The sequence below is a fragment of the Anolis sagrei genome, chromosome 3, assembly GCF_037176765.1.
Source record: "Anolis sagrei isolate rAnoSag1 chromosome 3, rAnoSag1.mat, whole genome shotgun sequence".
NCBI classification, from domain to species: Eukaryota; Metazoa; Chordata; class Lepidosauria; order Squamata; family Dactyloidae; genus Anolis; species Anolis sagrei.
Genome location: NC_090023.1, coordinates 264,897,024 through 264,914,191, shown reverse-complemented (window position 1 = coordinate 264,914,191; position 17,168 = coordinate 264,897,024). Strand labels below are relative to the sequence as shown.

The window sequence follows — 17,168 nt, the reverse complement described above, 5'->3', positions numbered from 1 at the left end:
ACATTAAAACAAGAAATGATGGGTACTTAAATCCGAGCTTTGCTGATAAATACATTTATTTATTTAGTAGAAGAGACATAAGGGTAACTTTACCTTTCTATTTTGGTTGCTACAATAACTGTGAAGGTGCCTTCGGTATCGGGCAGGTATGTTGAGGGAACGATGGCATAATTTCCCGAAGGCAGTCGGCAAAGCTGGCTGACTTCTTGCGAGTAGCTGTGAGGCACACAACTAACCACGGGCTCCAAGTGCAAGAAGGCTGCTGAAGGCATTTTGACATTGTTGTTGTCAGTGGGAACCTGCAAACCATCAGAGTCTGATAAGAATGTTTCCCATTTATGATATATTCCTGGCATCAACCTGGTTTTATGTCTAAGTCACAGCATGGATTTTAAACCTCATGCAGCCCACGAACTCTACTTAGGTTGGGACTAAAAATGTGGTCCAAGGCTGTTAATTTAAGCTATTTTGCAATCCGACTTCACGTGGATCCACAAAACTGCACATAATAATGAAACCCTAGAGTAGACTTTCAGTTAACCGGCACCCGTGGGGACTGGTTTAACCCGTTGTGGTGTAATGGGTTAAACTGTTGAACTGTTTAATCTGCTGACCTAAAAGTTGGCAATTCAAAGCCTCAAGTCAGGGTAAGCTCCCACTGTTAGCCCTAGCTTCTGCCACCTAGCAGGTTGAAAACATGCAAATGTGAGCAGATCAATAGGTACCACTTCGTCGGGAAGGTAATAAAGGCGCTCATGTAGCCATGTCGGCAAAACACGACCACGAGATCTCTATGGAAAACAGGCTCCTTGGCTTCACAATGGAAAAAGAGCACCTCCTCATGGCCAGAGTAGAGCATTGCCTCCAGGAGCCAGAAATGAAAGGGGAAGCCTTTACTTTTATTCTGTGTATTTGTGTCATTGTTATTCCACTGTATTAAAGGCATTGAATGTTTGCCTATTTGAGTATGTTGTAATCCGCTCTGAGTCCCCTCGGGGAAACAGAGTGGAATATAAATAAAGTGCTATTATTATTATTATTGTTATTATTATTATTATTATTATTATTATTATTATTATTGGTTGGTTCCAGATAAATGTAGTTTCTGATTACGAGAGTAGCATTAAAAATAGGCCTACTTATTACTATTCCCCATACATACTCTACCATACTATAAACTCTGTATCGACTTGATGTGAATATTAAAATACAGTAATTAAAATCAAATTAGAACAAATAAAGACAAGCTTAACTTAATGTAACACAGTTTTACTGTATTATTAAAAACAGCTTTGTGAATGCTGTATGCATTTTTATGGTTGCTTAAGAGTTCTGGTTGTTTTTGAGTTCCAGTTAACTGAGAGTCTGTTATATATTACAAGAAAAATTGGATCCATATTAAAAGAAAACAGTTATATCTCACATAATAATAACAACAACAACAACAACAACAACAACAACAACAACGTGGTTTTTAACTTTGAATATATTTTGATGGATTTTAACTGTTTTTTTTAGTACTGGTTGTGTTTAATTCTGTTTTAATGTTTGCATATTTGTATATTTTAATTTGTATGCTAATGCTTTTATGTTAAGTCGCTTTGAGTCCCTTTTGGGGAGATAAAGAGCAGTATAAATAATAATAATAATAATAATTTTAGATGCAGAAAAGGCATTAAACAATGTAAACTGGGAATTTCTACAAAAAGTATTCAGAAAGTTGTGGAGCTAGCTTGGGATTTAAATGTAAATAATAATAATAATAATAATAATAATAATAATAATAATAATAATAATTTTTATTATTATTACTATTATTATTATTATTATTATTAACAACATCATTGTCAGCATAATAAAAGCAGACGGGTAAATTCTATGGTAAGATAGATAGGTTGAAGCAGATATCCACCAGCATTAAAACTAATATTTTGAACATGCGCAGCTTTTACTCTCAAATTTATAGTTGTCTTTCTTTTCTCAAGTAGAGTTTTCCCTTTTTAACTGGAAATTATGTAGGGACTCTTAACCTAGATCCAAAACAACGTAACTATATGTCTCGGGTTTTGCAATGTAATCACCTCTGCTTCCAACAATTGCAATGCTCACCATAGTTAAGACCTTCTAATGGTTTTTTTTTCTTATGTGGGCAGTGATGACAATATATTTTCTGCCAGGTTTTCAGTGGGTTTTTTTGGTCTGTTAATTGTGCTATCTTGAGGCTCTAACAGCCTCAATTGCTAACAGCCAGTAGGCTGTTAGCAATTATGGATATTGAAGTCCAAAATACCTGGATAATTGAAGCTTGCTATGCCTGACCTACAATCACTGACCTGGAAGATATGAAACCCAATTGGGTGGCACTTGTTGTCTGGGCAGTGCTGGCGGAGGGCAACACGGACGCCCCTCTGCCCCATGCCCGGAGGGACCGAGAGAGGGAGGCGGGGATTGCTGTGGAAGGAGGGGAAGTTCCTGCTTCCTCCTGCACTTTGCCCTTTCTTCCAACATCCCTCCATCCGGGCCGTCTCCCACTCGCCTCCAGGGAGCTCCTCACGAACCACGTTGTCAGGTGAAGGCAGCTTTATCTCGCTATTGGAATGAAGAAAAGAGAAAAAAAGAGGGGGGGGGGAGAAAGAAAAGAAAGTAGAAAAAAGAGAGGAGGACAAGAGGTTATGATTTTCCTCTCTTGGAATATGGATTCCAACAACACAAAGCAATGGATTTAAAGCTGGCATGGGCAAACTTTGGCCGTCCAAGTGTTTTGGACGACAACTCTGATGAGTCTGTCACCTCTAGGAGAGGTGATGTTTTGCATTCCTGTTATTGTTCCCAAGCAATCAGGGATAGTAAAACCAGTTCCCTTGGAACCAGTTCTCTTTGGCCAATGGAGAGTTTTCCCAAGAAGCCAGATTAGATTTGAGAATTGAGGGAGTGAAAAATAGACTAATTAGATGGTCTGAGAGAATCTGTGAGAAGACCTTGAAGCCCAAGTGCGTTCGGCATGATCTCATGGCTACTTGGTCAGGCTTAAATTAAGTGGTGTTGGGCCTTCAGAGGAAAGCAAAGGCAAAAGCCCTTTCAAAGTATCTTGCTAAGAAAACTCCATGATAGGTTTACTTTGGGTTTCTATAATCCAGAAATGGCATGAAGACCCACAACAATGATTTGAGGATTCAATCCTCAGAATTGTTAAAGTTCAGATGAGAATCCAGACTGGACACTTTGCTTCACTGATACCAGAGACTTACAAGAATGTCCCCACCTCCTCTCAAAGGCCCTTCAGATGAACACACCTGAGTGAGATTCGCCCGCTAGCGAAGACCCGAAGGAGGAAGTTTCCTTCAGCATCATTGAGGAAGGTGCTTGGGACAACAAGGTAATACCCAGGAGAGAGGTCACAATGAAGGTGCACTTCCCGGTTGTAGGAATGGCAAATGGTGCCTGAAATCGGGGGCATGGAGAGGGTCTTTGGAAGGTTAAACTGTTTCTTTTCCACCTAAAGGGAAAGACAAGGGGAAAAATCAATATGATTCTGTACATCTCAAAATTGTTTGGAGTAGGTCATGGATGTTATGTCCAGGGAAGGCTATTTACAATGTTTCCTTTCTCACCCATCCCAATGGGCACCATGAAAAGCCTACAATAGAGCTTAGAAGGTTATTTCTTGGGGATTACAACACTCAAAATCCCCTTCTCTGGCTAAAAAAGGAGAAGAAATGGAGCAGAAGTAATCATTTAAAAAGGAAATGAAATGGAGCACAAGTAAGCAGAACAAAGTTGGCAAACAGAATTGAGAGATGTCCCATGATGTTCAGACATCAGAAGAGCTTCAAGACCGAGAACAAGCCACGAGAGTCAAGATGAAGATCCACCCAGAGGAAAAGTGTTCCTGCCATACATCAAGGGAACCACTGACCGCAGAGGGAAGCTGATGAGGAAACACAACATACAAATATCTACAGACCCACCAAGAAAATCCAACAAATGCTCCGTTCAGCAAAGGACAAGAGGGATCCTCTCACCTCTACAGGAGTCTACCGTGTACCATGCAGCTGTGGACAAGTCTACAGAGGGACCACCGAACGCAGCAGCATTGCCCAAACATGAAAGGCACTGCAGACTACTTCAACCAGAGAAATCAGCCAAAGCAGAGCACCTGATGAACCAACCTGGACACAGCATATTATTTGAGAACACAGAAATGTTGGACCACTCTCACAACTACACAGAGTCAGACTACACAATGTCAGACTACACAGAGAAGCCATTGAAATCCACAAGCATGTGGACAATTTCAACAGAAAGGAAGAAACCATGAAAATGAACAAAATCTGGCTACCAGTATTAAAAACTCTAAAATTACAACAGCACAACAACAGAGAGGAAACAAACAAGGACATCTAATCACCTCTCAACAAAGGTTTGCTCCAGGCACTGCCAGGCAATCAACTGCTAATCAAGGTGATCAGTTGAAACATTCACACCTAGCTCCTGCAGACAAGAGTCCTTTGTCCCACCCTGGTCATTCCACAGATATATAAACCCATTTTCCTAATTCCAACAGACCTCACTACTTCTGAAAATGCTTGCCATAGATGCAGGCGAAACGTCAGGAGAAATGCCTCTAGAACATGGCCCTATAGCCCGAAAAAACCTACAACAACCCAGTGATTCCAGCCATGAAAGCCTTCAACAATACATGCTATTTACAATGTTTCCTTCCTCACTCATCCCAATGGGCACCACGAAAAGCCTACAATAGAGCTTAGAAGGTTATTTCTTGGGGAATGCAACACTCAAAATCCCCCTCTCTGGCTAAAAAAGGAGAAGAAATGGAGCACAAACAGAATGAGAGATGTCCCATGATATTCTTATCGAAGTCTCACTTTTCCGGTCTCTGTCCTGTGCGATTAATGTGTATTTTACAGAAATGCTTTGATACATACATTTTATGGAACTGCATTTTAATAAGCAGTGTTTGGAGAATTTTTATGGTATTTGTGTGTTTTTGACTGTGCTGTGACTTGGTTATCTTGCGCATTTTTTTCCTTGTCATTTTTTTAAAATGTTGTTTATAAAAACTTTGAAAATTCCCCAAAATTCCATGGATAAGTGAATTGTTTTGAAATTTTGTGAGCTAACAGTGGTAGAAAGCTTCACCCTAATAGCTTTACAAATGAGGGATTTAGGAGCTCCTGAAGTTTCCTCACTGATAGCAATGTAGTTATGTACATGCGCAATTACTGTAACGAAATAGTAACGAAATTCCATTTAGTAATGAAATAATGAAATGAAAATTCATTTATAGTAACAAGTTTTTTACTAAAGTATACTTTAGGATTGCCTGCATGCCCCCATCCTTCTCTGAAAACCCTATCCCAATTATATCTTAGTTGTTCATACCCAGCATTATTTTTAATTATTACATTTGGCCCAGCCATAGGTTCTTAAAAGTTTGTTATGCTACTGTCAATGTTTATTGCTTATTTTTTGTTTATGAGAATTATTTTAACTGTTTTGTATTGTTGTTTGTTATTGCTTTTATTATTGACTAACCGTCCCCTGCCACGCATTGCTGTGGCCCACATGGGGGTTCTGCGTGGGAGGTTTGGCCCAATTCTATCGTTGGTGGGGTTCAGAATGCTCTTTGACTGTAGGTGAACTATAAATCCCAGCAACTACAACTCCCAAATGTCAAGATTCTATTTCCCCCAAACTCCACCAGTGTTCACATTTGGGCATATTGAGTATTCTTGCAGAGGTTGGTCCAGGTCCATCATTGTTTGAGTCCACAGTGATCTCTGGATGTAGGTGAACTACAACTCCAAAACCAAAGGACACTGCCCACCAAACCCTTCCAGTATTTTCTGTGGGTCGTGGGAGAACTGTGTGCCAAGTTTGGTTCAATTCCATCGTTGGGGTTCAGAATGTTCTTTGATTGCAGGTGAACTATAAATCCCAGCAACTACAACTCCCAAATGACAAAATCAAGTGAAGGACATACATTGGGTTGTTAGGTGTCTTGTGTCCAAATTTGGTGACAATTCGTCCAGTGGTTTTTGAGTTCTGTTAATTCCACAAACGAACATTATATTTTTATTTATATAGATGTATTGTAGGCACGGCCTCATGTAAGCCGCACCGAGTCCCTTGGGGAGATGGTAGCGGGGTATAAATAAAGTTTTTTTTAATTATTATTATTATTATTAACCACTTTAGAAACACTTTGGCAACAAAGAACCAGTGTCTCCTAGTTTTGTAAGTACTTTTAAACCATTTTTTATGGATCGCACATACCTAGAGGTTAGGTAAAAGTTCAAATGACCTTTTAAAGTCAGGCATCATATCTACAAGTCTTGTAACTAAGTTCAAACGCCTCTCCTGATTAAACAGAACAAACTGCAGCCTTCCAGATGTTACTGTATCATAACTTCCATTAGCTCTACTCACGATTTCTAATGATACGGAATACAGAAGTTGGAGTCCAGCGTCTGGAGGGCAACAAAAATTGTGCTTAAAGAAATGCTTCACCCTATTGACCGCATCCCACTATACCCAGCTAACCCTCCAATTACCTTCCATAGGTGCAGCCCCACTGCATGGTAATTCTTCCCTCGGATGCCATCGGCCACGGGCGGTTCCGCTTCCACTAAACGGGGCCAGTTCCGAATTCGGCCTGCCCAATCCGTGCTGTGCTTGCGGTGCTTCTGCAGGAGGGCGATGCACACCTCGCTCTGCTCACAGACCCTCAGCCAGAACTTGGGGTTGGTAGGGAAGGTGCTGTTGTTCCGGCAGCCGCCCGCCGATTGGCCTCTCACCCAAGAGCCATACAGTTTCTGAGTATGGCTCAGCACCCTGTCTGTTGGGGAAGAAACACAGACAGGTTGCTAGAAATTGTGGGACTCTCACACCTCGGGGTAATAGCACCTTGCTTACGACACCAAAGAGCACACCAGCAGTTGCCTTTGTGGTTTATTGGAATAAAAGATTAAAAGTTCAAAAGGCAAAAGTATATTTCAAAAGATCAATCCAAGGTAACATAGGCAAACAAGATCCATGAAGACACAGGCAAGGCAAAGTCCCATGAGAACATGACAAAGTCCTGAAACATGAACATGAAAAGCTACAAGATGAATCCAAAGTCTCTTGATTGAAGCGGGAAGTTGCTCTGACACTGAGGCACATTCAAACAGCCTGTTTAATACTCTTGAGACAACATGAAGGCGTTCCTCAAGCCCCAAGCTTCCCTCTCTCGCCTGCTAGCGATCCTGACACTCCTTCTCACTTTGAATTCCAACCGATCAGCTCTATCTAAACCACCGGCTCCATCAAGGTCAATTCCCTCGTTAACTGGCTGAGAACTATTCTCCCTTCCTACATCAGGCACAGAGACAGAGAGTTTCATCTATGCTGATGATCGTGCCATTACTGCTCAAGCAGGGGGCTTTGAGATGGTTGAACAGAAGCTCTCCGAAGCTCTAGGTGCTCTAACTGCCTATTATAGGGAAAACCAACTGATCCCTAATCCATCTAAAACACAGACATGTGCCTTTCACCTTAAGAACAGACAAGCATCTCGAGCTCTGAGGATCACCTGGGAAGGAATCCCACTGGAGCATTGCAACGCACCCAAATACCTGGGAGTCACTCCGGGCCGTTCTCTGACCTACAAGAAGCACTGCCTGAACATCAAACAAAAAGTGGGTGCTAGAAACAATATCATACGAAAGCTGACTGGCACAACCTGGGGATCACAACCAGATACAGTGAAGACATCTGCCCTTGCGCTATGCTACTCTGCTGCTGAGTACACATGCTCAGTGTGGAACACATCTCACCACACTAAAACAGTGGATGTGGCTCTTAATGAGACATGCCGCATTATCACAGGGTGTCTGCGCCCTACACCACTGGAGAAATTACACTGCTTAGCCAGTATTGCACCACCTGACATCCACCAGGAAGTTGCAGCCAATAGTGAAAGGACCAAGGCAGAGACATCTCCAGCTCATCCCCTGTTTGGGTATCAACCAGCACATCAACGACTTAAATCAAGAAATAGTTTTCGAAGATCTACAGATACACTCGCTGGAACACCCCAGCAAGCGAGAGTTCAAAAGTGGCAGGCTCAAACCCAGCACCTCAATCCGTGTGTGATACCAGATGAGAGATTCCCCCCTGGGCACACAGAGGATTGGGCGACTTGGAAGGCACTGAACAGACTGCGCTCTGGCACCACGAGATGCAGAGCCAACCTTCAGAAATGGGGCTACAAAGTGGAATCCACGACATGCGAGTGTGGAGAAGAGCAAACCACTGACCACCTGCTGCAATGCAACCTGCGCCCCGCCATATGCACAATGGAGGACCTCCTTGCGGCAACACCAGAGGCACTCCAAGTGGACAGATACTGGTCAAAGGACATTTAATCAGTTACCAAGTTTGCAAAATTTGTGTTTTGTTTTGTTTTGATCTGTTTGTTTGTTTTGTTCTGTTAGAAATGTAATACAATGTTCTGGTTGCGGATGACACGATAAATAAATCAGGCACCTGGCTCTCAGTAGTTTCACTTTCCCCAGCGTCATCCCTTGCTGTGGGAAACAACTGAACTTCTGCCCCGTTCCTGGTCTTCTTCGTCTAACACAGGGACATCCTTGCTTTGCATCTGACTCTGAATCCCATCATCCCCATCAGAATCATTGACACTATCACTCTGTGATTCCAGCTGAGTCACAACAGGAGTTGAGGTCCAAAACACCTGGAGGGCCCAAGTTTGCCCATCCCTGGTCTACATCCTACCTGTGTAGAGGCTCTGCAGCTGCCCCTCTTCCGTAATCGGGTACCCAGTGATGATCTCATCGAATTCTGCAAAAAATTCTTCCTCTTCTACCCAGAATTCTCCTTCCTGTATCTGGGACAACAACTCCGCAGCAACCACCGGATCCAGTTGACTCCACCCAGGTCCTCTGGAGGAGAAAAACACCCCAATATAATAAAAACAGATAGTTATTCTGCTTCATATTTTAAAAGTTCTACACATTTCACAGAGAAGTGGGCATCATGCCACACACCAAAGCTCTCTGGATTACAAATCCCATCAGGCCTTGCCAGAATAACCAATGGTGAGGAGCATTGGGAGTTGTAGTCTAACAACCACATGATTCCCAACAGTGATGTCCATCCCAAGCAGGGAAGGGGCTTCCAAGCTGGAAAATGGCAAAAGGTAAACCAATGAGCATCAACTCCATGGGATATTTCACCACCAAAAGTATACCTTCTGCAATTTTTATATATGTGTTTAAGGAGATCTCTAGTACCAACTCTCATAAGCATTTCTTGGTTCCCATAATACAACTGTCGCACACCAAGGCTGGAAGCACACCTTTGAACCCACAAACACTCCAAAGTTCTTTAGCAAATAAACAGTTTATTGAATAAATGCAAGCAGAATCGAAAAAAGTGAAAAAGGCAAGTAAAAGATGATGAAAGAAAGTCTAAAAACAATCCAACCCAGCAGGTAGGCAAATATAATCCATAAAAGAGAATGGAGTTGACTCTTAATTCCACAGCAAAAGCCACAAATGCATAGTCCTTAAAACCCACAGAGGAAAATGTCCAAAGTCTCTTGAAAGCCAGGGGACAAGGTTGCACAGATCCCAAGATCCACAGAAGAGTTACACAGGAAAACATTCACCAACAGCAACTTGATCATGAGTCTTGAGCAGAGAGTTCCATGAATCTTGACATGACATACATATAAGACTTGACCGGTAACCGACGTTGCGCTCACTGAAGGCAATGCTGTGAAAGCCCTATATTTATTCAAAAAGACCTACACAAAATGCATTCCGATTCCCTTGAGAACTCTCCTTCAAATTCCTCTTTTCCCTTATCCTGACAGACCTTCTGACTCCCTCTTGCAGGTGGAGATCTTGACAGATTTGACCCCTTCTATCAAAGGATGATTCCTCCCGGTTGCTCGTTAACACATTCCTTTCACTTTCCTTATCTAGCAACCCAAACTGGTTCCCAACAGACTGCCTGGAAACCATTCTATCATGGGAACTAACAATCCCAGAGTCTTCCAACTCCCTTTGCTCTGCAGTTTGTTCTGTGCCCTCTTCTTCACTCACAATCCCCTGAGAATCTACATTAAAATCCAACATGGAAATCTCTGAAGGGTCCTGCTCTGAAGGAAATTGAACATAACCATAATCCTCGTCCTGAGGCATTGCAACAACCCCAGTTGGCTGAGCTCCTACAACAACAGACATAACCACAGTCATCAACAGTAAACAATATAACTTGGAACAGCCTGCTTCACAGTACCAGGTCAGCAGAACAATGAATATACTCCAGGTTTTAATCTAGGTTTAAAGGAGATCCAAGGTGCCTGACTCCATTTTCCCAAACACATCCAACACCTTGGATAGCTCTTGTGTGTGTAGGTGTACAGTGGGTGCTCGGTATCCACTTGGGATTGGTCCCAGCCTCCCAATGATACCAAAATTGGATGTTCAAATCCTATTATATACAATGGCATATTAAAATGGCAAATTGCTTTTGAGAATTTTTCTACAAAACGTATTTTCAAGTCGTGATCAGTTGACTCCGTGAATAAAAGTCAATCAGTGGAGGACTGACTGTATTGGCCTTTAAGTCGCCCATCAAGTCATAGTGACCCCATGAATCTTATAGCAACCCCATGCATTTCATTGGGGGGGGGGGGTGGTTAGGCAAGGAATACTCAGAGTGGATTTGCCAGTTCCTTCCTCTGAAAAATAAGCCACAGCCGCTGGTATTCAGTGGGGCTTTCCATCCAAGTACTAACCACGGCCAACTCTACTTAACTTCTAAGATCAGACAGCCTTTAGGTATCTTTAGGTAAAACATGTAGGGTATTCAAATGGAATAGTGTTTGTCCCAACTACAAAAGGACATTTCCCAGGAGGAATGCTCAACAATCAGACAGATCAGGCATGGGCAAACCTTGGCCCTCCAGGTGTTTTGGACTTCAAAACCCACAATTCCTAACAGCCTAATACAGCTTAATGGTGTAACATTAGAAAATGTTGACCATTTCCGCTCCCTTGGCAGTCACCTCTCCACCAAAGTCAACATCAACACCAAAATACAACACTGCCTGAGCTCTGCGAGTGTAGCATTTTTCTGAATGAAGTAGAGAGTGTTTGAGGACCAAGCCATACATAGGGATACCAAGGTGCTTGTTTATAAAACTATTGTTCTCCCAACCCTGCTATATGCCTGTGAGACGTGGACTTTCTACAGACATTACATGCAAGTCCTGGAATGATTCCATCAGCGTTGCCTCCGGAAAATCCTGCAAATCTCTGGGGAAGACAAGCGGACAAATGCCAGCCTGCTGGAAGAAGCAAAGACCACCAGCATTGAAGCGATGGTCCTCTGCCATCAACTCCGCGGGACCAGCCACGTTGTCCGGATGCCCGGCCACCGTCTCCCAAAGCAGTTGCTCTACTCTGAACTCAAGAACGGAAAACTGAATGTTGGTGAGCAGGAAAGAGATTTAAAGATGGGCTCAAAGCCAACTTTAAAAACTCTAGCATAGACACTGAGAACTGGGAAGCCCTGGCCTGTGAGCACTCCAGCTGGAGATCAGCTGTGACCAGCAGTGCTGCAGAATTTGAAGAGGCACGAATGGAGGGCGAAAGAGAGAAACGTGCCAAGAGGAAGGAGTGCCAAGCCAACCCTGACCGGGACCACCTTCCACCAGGAATCCAATGCCCTCACTGCGGGAGAAGGTACAGATCAAGAATAGGGCTCCACAGTCACCTACGGACCCACCCTAGAAGATTATCCTACTCGGACAATGAGGGATCGCCTAAGTAAGTAAGTAAGTTAGGAATTGCGGGAGTTGAAGTCTAAAACACCTGGAGGGCCAGAGTTTGCCCATGCCTGAGTTAGAAAGATGGATGGATAGATATATAGATAGTCCCAAAGGGAGAGGTCTCCTAAAAAATTGAGGACTCACCCTTCCCTCCAAGGCCCTTTCCAACAACGTCTTCCCCAAGGGTTGCGTATCCTCAGCAGGATAACATTTTTCCTGGACACTTTGGAGAGGTCTTGCATGTCAACCACAATGAAGGCATGGAACTCCCCCAATTCGCTGGTCCCTGGCATAAAGAAAAGGCAAGGGCTTTATCCAAGATTCAGTTCCATCCACATATCTACAGAGTAGCTTCCACCATGTCCTCCAGTACAACTGTATGGGTGGTTTCCAGCAAATGTGGCTAGAGTTATACTGGATGACCTAGAAATTCCTCAATAAGACTATTTTAATAAATACGTGAATAACAAAATCTGCCAAAGATAAACTGGAGAATGTGCGAGGAATCTTCTCCCTACTTCTTTCACCAGAAAATGTGGACTGCTTTCAATGATGCATGGTCACAACTAAGAAGAAAGGGACTGGGCCACATTCAGAAGAGGACAGAGGTGTGGAAAGCAAGCCTTCTGCTGCTCCACAGACTAGACCATGAACCAGTAGATCCAAATTACAAGAAAAGAGTTTCTACCTAAATATTAGGTAGAAAGTCTTGACTATAAGTGCTGTTTAACAATGGATACACTGCCTCAGTTGGTAGTCAACTTTGAAGGTCCTTAAAAAGGGGTTGGTTGGAGATCTGGAGTCCTGCATGGTTGAAGAATGGACTAGGTGGCCTTTGTGGTCCTTCAAACTCTTTTAGATTCTGTGACTTGGAAGAACCTTTCCAGCAGAAACAAAGGACCAAAGAAGGACTGGATGAGATGAGCAGCTTTATCTTTGGGAAATGTTCTCACCAATTGGACCACCCAGAAACCTTCTGAAGAAGTCTCTGCTTACCTTGCCGTGAGCTGAAGACCGAGCAGCTCATAACGCATTTCTCCTTGAGGTTCATCAGTCTCCTAAAGACGGATTTCTCCAAGACTTTGCCTGCCCTCTCCCTCTCTGTGCTTCGCCCGGGGTCTTTTAGGGTCCACCTTTCTGCTAAGCCTCCGGTGAGATCCACAAGAGCATCTGCAACTTGGCCGGCCCAGAGTTGCTCATAAGAGCCATGTACCCTAAAATGTATGTATAGACCAAAAATGAAACAAAAAGAAAATTGTCAGAGGCATATCACTGAAGACCAAAGGCAGGATCAACCATACTATATTGTATTTCTAGTTTCTGCGTATAGCTGCAAAAGCAGGAGAATAACAAAATCAACCCAAGAGTTCTATGAAAGCCATGGATGGCCAAAATGACCAATAAATGGGTTTGAGAGCAAATCAACCTTGAACACTCAACTGAGGTTCAAAGATCCAAACTAAGCAAAAGGTAAAAGGACAATCCCAGAATTGTATGGATTCTTACCCAACTTTCTTCTGATCTAAATGAAATTCTAGACACTGATTTAGCGTCTTCACACCATAACAAAGAAATATAATAATATTTAAGCCCTGGAGAGAGTGGGGAGAACAAAAATTAAAGAACAATCCCATATTAGATGCTGGAGTTTATTGCACGAGACTAGTAAACTGGCATTGCAGCTGTACTGTCGTCTTTGGTCATGGATCCTATCACATTAACAATGTGCACCCCTGTGGTGAAGTGTGAATTTTAACCTACAGTTATGTATAATTATAGATAGGTGTTTAAAAGAGTAAGTATTTAAAATAGCATAACTGGGGGGATGGTAGCCAGTTCAGCTCACTCTGAGCTGGGTTGCCATGGAAAAAGAGGAGAAGTCAACTGCCACTTGGCAGGGCAGGCATTTTAAAACGGTCAGTCTGTAGTCTGAGAACTGCAGGAAAGGCTGGTTCTACTGTGTTGAGAACCAGGAAGGTTTAGGCTTTTAGCCTGTGTGGTTTGGATAGGTCAAGTTGACTTATTTAGATTAGTAGTTAGTGTATGAGCAAAAAGGGGGAGCGAACCCCAGTAAGAATCTTTACTGCACAGAAATAACATCGGGAAAGAATAAGCTAGTACCTGAAGTGAACTGTTAAGGAAAGAAACTCAGTTTGAAGAAAAATATGTTTAAAACCTGTTACTGGAAGGAACAGTCCTCTCAAGAGTTTTTTTATGAAATGTTATAAATGTAACTTCTAAAGAAATGGGCCTCTAGGAGTTAAGAAACAATGAAACCATTAAGCTTCTTCTATACTACAATAAACTTGTTACAGTTTCTCTTAAAGCCAAGTCTTTGTTATGAATACTTTCAAGTCAAGCCGCGCTACACATTATAGAAAGCCCAACAAAATATTATAAGCTATTAGCTGTGTTATCAATTTTATAAATCCATTACAAATAGTAGGAGACCCTGATAAATCAGTAACAGCCCTACTGCTTCTGGTGTCGTCTTTACAAAGTGGTAGCAGCGTTACAAAGTGGTGGCATCTTTATAATCCCATTGCCGGTCTACCTTCCCATCATGTTTATCCTGACCTTAGCTATTGATGGGGACCGGAAGGAAAACATTGCACAGAGGTAAGTGACACGAGCGTGGACTTAGGAACGATTGATGGGTTTTACCTAGGAATAGGTCACCTACCTTAGTACACTGGGTCCCTTCCGGTTCTATGCTGGCATGCTGGCAGTAAAGTGATATCAGAGGATGGGATTTCACTTCTATTCCCCTCCCTCTTGATAATCTCAATATGTCTGTTTCCCTTTCCCAAACAGTGGGAAGGGGGACTACAAGGATATCTGAAGTATGATAATAGGACCACAAACTGGCAAACCAGGGCCACTGCATAATTGAATGTACCCACTATCAATGTTAAACATGACTGTAGGGGACTAGTGGGTTCATGCAATAAGGTCCACTATCCCATGATGGATACTATATATGTTAAGGCACAGCTGTACTTCACATACTTGGCATAAGCTTTTTCCAGCAGCGGGAGCCAAAACACATCCTCCATCTGGCACTGGGAGAAGCAGAGTTTCCCTCCCAAGCAAGGCAGGCGGTCATCTATGGTGACCTCCACCCAGTGTCCGAACTGCCAGATGCGACATGTGAAACAGCCTCTGTATTTCTCATCTCTCCAACTAGGCTGACCAGGAGGGATCACCTGCGGAAAACAGAAGATTGGGCCAGCAAGTCAGCATAAACAGATGGGATCAGAATAGCCATCACATATTTATTTATTTATTTGATTTATAGCCCAGTTTTCTCTTGAATAGGATCCATATCTTCCCATACCTTGGGAAGTCAGACTTGGCCATGCTCTGGTTACATCCCGAATAGACTACTGCAATGCGCTCTACGTGGGGGTGCCTTTGAAGACTGTTCGCAAGCTACAAATGGTCCAACGGGTGGCAGCCAGATTGCTCACTGGAGCAGCATACAGGGATCATGTCCCATTTCAGACTTTTTTCCAAGCTAAACACCTCCAGATCTCTCAGCTGCTCCTCATAGGGCTTGGTTTCCAACCTTTGAACATTTTGGGTGCCCTTCTCTGGACACATTCTGGCTTGACCATCTCCTTCTTGAATTGTTCTGCCCAAAACTGGACACAGGGTTATTCTAGCAGAAGAGAGTGAGATGATGACTTCCCTTGATCTAGATCAGGCATGGGCAAACTTTGGCCCTCCAGTTGTTTTGGACTTCAACTCCCACAATTCCTAACAGCCTGCCGGCTGTTAGGAATTGTGGGAGTTGAAGTCCAAAACAACTGGAGGGCCAAAGTTTGCCCATGCTTGATCTAGACACTAGACTCCTGTGGATGCAACCTAGAATCACACTGACTTGTTTAGCTGCCGGACTGTTCTGTTGAAACAGTATTATTTACAATGTACCTTCTATTTTCTTTGGCACTATAGCACAAAAGTTTGCAGACGACACCAAATTGGGAGGGAGAGCCAATATTCCAGAAGACAGGAGCAGAATTCAAAACGATCTGAACAGATTAGAGAGATGATGGGCCAAAACTAACAAAATGAAGTTCAACAGGGACAAATGCAAGATACTCCACTTAGGCAGAAAAAAAAAGAAATGCAAAGATACAGAATGGGTGACAACGCCTGGCTCGAGAGCAGTACGTGTGAAAAAGATCTTGGAGTCCTCGTGGACAACAAGTTAAACATGAGCCAACAATGTGATGTGGCGGCAAAAAAAGCCAATGGGATTTTGGCCTGCATCAATAGGAGCATAGTGTCTAGATCTAGGGAAGTCATGCTCCCCATGCTCTATTCTGCTTTGGTTAGACCACGCCTGGAATATTGTGTCCAATTCTGGGCACCACAATTGAAGAGAGATATTGACAAGCTGGAATGTGCCCAGAGGAGGGCGACTAAAATGATCAAGGGTCTGGAGAACAAGCCCTATGAGGAGCGGCTTCAAGAGCTGGGCATGTTTAGCCTGAAGAAGAGAAGGCTGAGAGGAAACATGATAGCCATGTATAAAAACATGAGAGGAAGTCATAGGGAGGAGGGAGCAAGCTTGTTTTCTGCTTCCCTGGAGACTAGGACGTGGAACAATGGCTTCAAACTACAAGAGAGGAGATTCCATCTGAACATGAGGAAGAAATTCCTGACTGTGAGAGCCGTTCAGCAGTGGAACTCTCTGCCTCAGAGTGTGGCGGAGGCTCCTTCTTTGGGGCTTTTAAACAGAGGCTGGATGGCCATCTGTCGGGGAGGGGGGGCTTTGAATGCAATTTTCCTGCTTCTTGGCAGAATGGGGTTGGACTTGATGGCCCATGAGGTCTCTTCCAACTCTATGATTCCATGATCTCACTCCACCAAAACATGCAATGCATTTCTGATCCTGGCATGGACAACCATATGGCTCTAACACAATTTTTTAAAATCCCATACCTTGGCTAAAAGGTATTTACTCTTCTGTAAAGCTGCACAAGCGCAGAGGAACCAGCAATCTCCCAGCATCCCTTGCTTGACCTGCCACTCATAATGATTGTCTGAAAATAAGCGAGGTAGAGAGCATATCTCCTAGAAGGGAAAAGGAAGAAGGTCAATTTTAAAAAGGAAACAGCGTGATGGCGAAAGAAAAAGGGAAACCGGAATATATATATATTTTTAATCACAGTTCAGCAACACCTAGGGTACATTTACACTGTACAATTAATGCAGTTTGATAGCACCTTAGTGGCTCAATGCTTTGGAATACTGGGAGTTGCATTTTGGTGAGGAACCAGCCCTCTTATCTAAC

The 17,168-nt window shown here is 43.1% G+C and overlaps 1 protein-coding gene across 3 annotated transcripts in view; it reads right to left on the bottom strand.

Moving 5' to 3' along the window:
• The window catches only part of CAPN10 (calpain 10), a 35,412-nt gene that overhangs the window by 6,367 nt on the left and 11,877 nt on the right, over nt 1-17,168 (bottom strand). For all 3 annotated transcript variants that reach the window (XR_010909531.1, XM_067466100.1, XM_067466101.1), the window contains exons 4-12: nt 16,817-16,948; nt 14,876-15,072; nt 12,863-13,080; nt 12,011-12,152; nt 8,800-8,966; nt 6,576-6,859; nt 3,294-3,496; nt 2,334-2,589; nt 94-299 (exon numbers count right to left, since the gene is read on the bottom strand). Coding sequence is in view for 2 of the 3 variants with exons in the window: in XM_067466100.1 (XP_067322201.1) it covers nt 94-299; nt 2,334-2,589; nt 3,294-3,496; nt 6,576-6,859; nt 8,800-8,966; nt 12,011-12,152; nt 12,863-13,080; nt 14,876-15,072; nt 16,817-16,948 (1,805 nt within the window). In the remaining variant the exon portion in view is untranslated. The remainder of the gene's footprint in view (nt 1-93; nt 300-2,333; nt 2,590-3,293; nt 3,497-6,575; nt 6,860-8,799; nt 8,967-12,010; nt 12,153-12,862; nt 13,081-14,875; nt 15,073-16,816; nt 16,949-17,168) is intronic.